The 4,563-nt window shown below is 43.7% G+C and overlaps 1 protein-coding gene across 1 annotated transcript; it reads right to left on the reverse strand.

Moving 5' to 3' along the window:
* Window positions 1-957: 957 nt before the first annotated feature.
* LOC124862304 (noggin-like) lies at window positions 958-2,808 on the reverse strand. The gene has a single exon (XM_047356132.1). The coding sequence runs from the start codon at window positions 2,004-2,006 to the stop codon at window positions 1,338-1,340; it is 669 nt and encodes a 222-aa protein (XP_047212088.1). The 5' UTR covers window positions 2,007-2,808; the 3' UTR covers window positions 958-1,337.
* Window positions 2,809-4,563: the final 1,755 nt, after the last annotated feature.

The raw sequence follows: 4,563 nt of genomic DNA on the forward strand, positions 1-4,563 counted from the left end.
TGACCCAAAACCATCAGGGATCTGCTAGACGACTGAAACTGGGGAGGGATTCAAGTTTTCAACATAGGAATGGTTTCAGGAGAACAAAATCACTTTCTTGCCAAAATCAAGAACCAAATCCAACAGAAGGTCTGTGGGGTCACATAAAGACAGGCTGTAGACCACAGATGTTCTCACAGTCAGAGATTTGGAGCACGTCTGCAAGCCAGGGGGGGGGGGGCACATACTGTAACATCAAGGTGTGGGATGCTGATAGGTTCCAACCAAAGAAGACTGAATGTTGAAATTAAACCAAAAGGAGCTTCAACTAAGTTTCAGTTTGGATCTTTATCCAACAGAGTTTATGTAGAGTCTATTATTTATGTTTTGTAGGTGTTTTTTAATTTGAATTTTACAGGATGTCATACTGATAGTGGGAAAAGTTTGGAAATTATTTATCATCGTTCCTTTAGGAGGCCTCAGTTTCTTTAAACCACATTCAGCTTTTTCTTTTTTCCACAACAAATGTCAGTTCCTGATCTCAAAGTTAAATCAAAAGGATACATTTATGCTAAATGTTGTCAGAAATCAGAAACAGAATTTAAGAAATGAAGGTATTTGTGTATGACTGCATGGTTTCTATAAAGTAAGGAATGAGATGCTGCAGATTCATTTTACAGCATTTCTGAAGCGGCTTTGCTCCTGCTGGGCTGCAGTAACTGACCGCCTCGCCGCTGATAAGTTAATACGGAGAGCAGAACAAAGAAACACTGAATTAAACCACCAAAAAATAGGTTTATTCCAACACATTCGGTTTTCCATCACCGTTCTGCTTTATTTCTTCTATTATGCAGGGCTAAAACATAGACTATGAGCGCAAGGCTGCGCAAAGTGGCTGCGTAAAATTGATGTTATCCTTGTGCGCACAGATATGGCTGATTCCAATCAGTCTGAATGTAGAAAATGAATAAAAAGTCATTTTATAATCATGTCAGTGTCGTTTTATTGTACGAATATAAAGAATAAATATTTCCCAAATTTGCAGGATAAAACAAGTCGCTGATACATGACTGTATCAACAATCATAGTCTCAGATTGATCTGCTTCATCCAACACAAAGTCCGTGCGTGGCTCTGTGCGCCACTTCTCCATAAATACAAAATATATAAAACCAATATTCTGCACAAATAAAGTAGACTCTGGTTACAAATAATACTGACTTTGTACAGGATGTTTTATAGAAAACTGCATGGTCACGCAGTTACAGAAATACATTCTCACATTATGTAGTGCAGGTGGGGAAATCAAGAGGATGATGAAATGACTGAGTTTATAATTTAGAGTTCACAGCGTCCTTTTCAACTGGCGCAGGCGCATTTGCAGCCTGTGATGACCGGGTACTGGACCGGGATCCACGCGCATTTCAGCCCGCTTTTCCTCTGCACGCACCTCCACCTCAGCACGGTCAGGTGCGCTGAGTTCGCGGGTCTACATACCATCCCCTCTGGAACGGAACACGACCTTTTACTCACGCAACCACCAACCCGGACGTACCTTGGCCAGAACCTGACGCCCAAGTCGGTCCAGGTGTAGACCACCGGGCAAAAGGTGTAGGCCCACAGCCACTGCTGCAGCCGTCGCTTCAGTTTCTTGCTCGGCTTGTGCTTTTTGCCGATCTGCACATCGAAATCCACCGCCCGGATCTCCTTCGGCAGAACTCCACCCGCCTTCACGATGTCAAAGTGATCAGACTCGTCGGACCCCGGGTGTTTGTCCTCCACGGGAGGCGACACGGACAGCAAGCGGCTGTCAAAGTCCCCCAGGATGCTCCTGAGCTCGGTGTCGTTAAGGTCCCGTTCCTTGGGGTCAAAGACCGGATCCGGGTCCTCCTTTAAATCCACCACCGGCAAACTGTCACTCGGAATGGGGCGGAGAAGATAGAAGTGCTGACAGATCGCTGTGTCCATCAGGAGTCCAAGAGACAGCATCAGCAGACACACGGTTGCGCAATGCTGAGGCTGATCCATGTCAAACTGCGGGATCAGCGCGCACACGGAGCTGCGAACAGGCAACTTTACGCGCCAGCTGTCTCCAAAATTGCGTGTCCAGAATCCCTCACAATTCACTTTCCCATCATGAAACTCCCCCGGAGCAGGAAAACATCAGTGGAGCTCGGTTTTACTGAAGAGCTGCGTGGCAAAGATCGGCTGTTTCCCTGCGCTCCGCATGATGCTCCGCTGGTGTCCTGTACAGAAACGCGTTGAGCTGCAGCTGCCGCCTCATTTTATCCTCCGCACGCAGCGTGATGTAATTCGTGTGCCCCGCTTTGAATGTGGGTTTGTTGTCTAGGAGGAGATCCCCAATACCTCCTCCACCCAGCGCGCCGCAACAGAAGGGGGGCACGGAGAGGAGACGCCCCCTGTTGGTCTTCTAGATCACGTTAAATCAGTCTTTCATTCTTTACCGCTGTAGGTCGGATGAGTGAATCCTCCTGGGAGCTTCTGAAGTAACCGAATACTCAAAAACTACAGAACTTAAAACTTCTCGGGAAAGTATTCAGACCCCTTGAACTTTTCCACAATATATCAAGCTCCAACCACAAACCTAATATAAATTATTCAGATTTTATTTGAGAAGCCAACAAGGAGTGGCGCATTATAGTACACCGGCTTCACATTCGAGGGACAAATTGAATCATGGAGACCAAGGAACCCAGCAGAAAGGTCAGGGAGAAAGTTCCGGTTCAGCTAAAAGCAGGGCTAGGTTGTAAAACAATATCCAAAGCTGTAAACATCTCCCAGAGCTCTGTTCAATCCATCATCTGAACATGAACAGAGGATGGACCAACTGCAGACCTACCAAGACATGGACGTCCACCTAAACTGACAGGCTGGGCAAGAAGGATGTTACTCTGGAGAAACTGCAGAGATCCACATCTCAAGTGGGACAATCTGTCCACAGGACAACACAGGACAACTGTTAATCGAGCTCTCCACAGATCTGGCTTTTATGGAAGACCACAAAGAAGAAAGTAAGCCATGACAATTAATGTCAAATAAATTCCCACAAGCCATTTGGGGGCCACAACGAGCATGTGGAAGAAGGTAGTCTGCTCATATGAGATAAATATATCTGAAATAAAAATTAAGTACATCATTCCCATGGTGAAACATGGTGGTGGTAGAATCATGCTGAGGGGATGTTGTGTCTAATCTGACTGAGCTTGACCTATTTTGCAAAGAAATGGGCAAAAATGTCAGTCTACAGATGTGCAAAGCTAGTAGAGATGTACTCCAAAGTACCTGCATTTAAAAACCACAAATCCTTTTCCTTCACGTTCACAGTTATGAACTCCTGTGTTGGTCTGTCACATAAAATCCCTGAAAGATACGCAGATGCTTATTGTTGTAATGTGTGGATGCAAATACTTCTGCAAGGCAGCTTCTTTAAACATTTAACATTTATTCAAGTAAAAGTAAGATATTGTTATACTTTTTTAATTCTCCATTCTTTCCTGGAGGATTAATGCAAAATCCAGATTAAATTCAGTTCAATTCAGTTTATTTATATAGCGCCAATTCACAACACATGTCGTCTCAAGGTTCTTCACAACAGTCAGGTTCATACATTCCAGTTAATCCTAACCATTGAACAGTTCAGTCAGATTCAGTTATTTATTCAAATTGGATAAAAAGTTTTTCTATCTAAGGAAACCCAGCAGATTGCATCCAGTCAGTGACTTGCAGCATTAAAGACAAGAATGTATTCAACTTGTAGCACTAACATATGCATCCAGGTTTATCTTCATTAACTCAAACTTTTATGAAACCAGCAGGAAACGTCTGACAAGGATTCAGAAGAGGTTCTGCATGGGCATTTCTTGTGCATGTAACCTTTTCTGAAAACACCGTGGTGTGGATGAGCATCTTTGGAATGAGATGAATTAGAAGAAAAAAGCAGGAGAAAACAATGATAATACAACCTAATATAAGATGCATTTTACTGTAAAAAACCAAAGCTAAATCACTTTTAGCTTCACTTTATGCTTGATTAAAGAAAAACACAGTTTACTGCCCGAGTATGAGATGAAATGAGCAGCCAACTACAGTTTTTGCAGAGTGTTTACTGTTTGTGTCCAGCTTGAGTGGGACAACATTTCTGACAGTACCGGAGCCATGGTGGACCTCTCAATAAAGCTTCTCCAATAAGCGCACAAACAAACAGTGGCCGTGGAAAGCATCACAATCTGTGAACCTGTCCAAGTCCGAGCTCGGACAATCATTCCTTGAAAAATAATTTTATGGAAGAACTTAGCCAGCTGCTACATCAGCCATAAACCACCGCTTAAGATAAATGCATCTCTGTTTCATTTTCAATGAGCTAATTCACACAAGCATCTGAGCACACGACTCATTTAGTTTACGGTCAGAAGATGGTGAAAAGTCTGGAAAATGTCAGCCTTATATTTTTCATCTGACCAGCAAGTATCATAAACCATCGCTCCTGAAACGCCTGACAGATAGGCTCAATCCAGAGCATTCACACGCGGGACGGTGCCGAGTAAACAGCTCAGACAAACATGCC

Source organism: Girardinichthys multiradiatus, chromosome X (genome assembly GCF_021462225.1).
Source record: "Girardinichthys multiradiatus isolate DD_20200921_A chromosome X, DD_fGirMul_XY1, whole genome shotgun sequence".
Lineage (NCBI taxonomy): Eukaryota > Metazoa > Chordata > Actinopteri > Cyprinodontiformes > Goodeidae > Girardinichthys > Girardinichthys multiradiatus.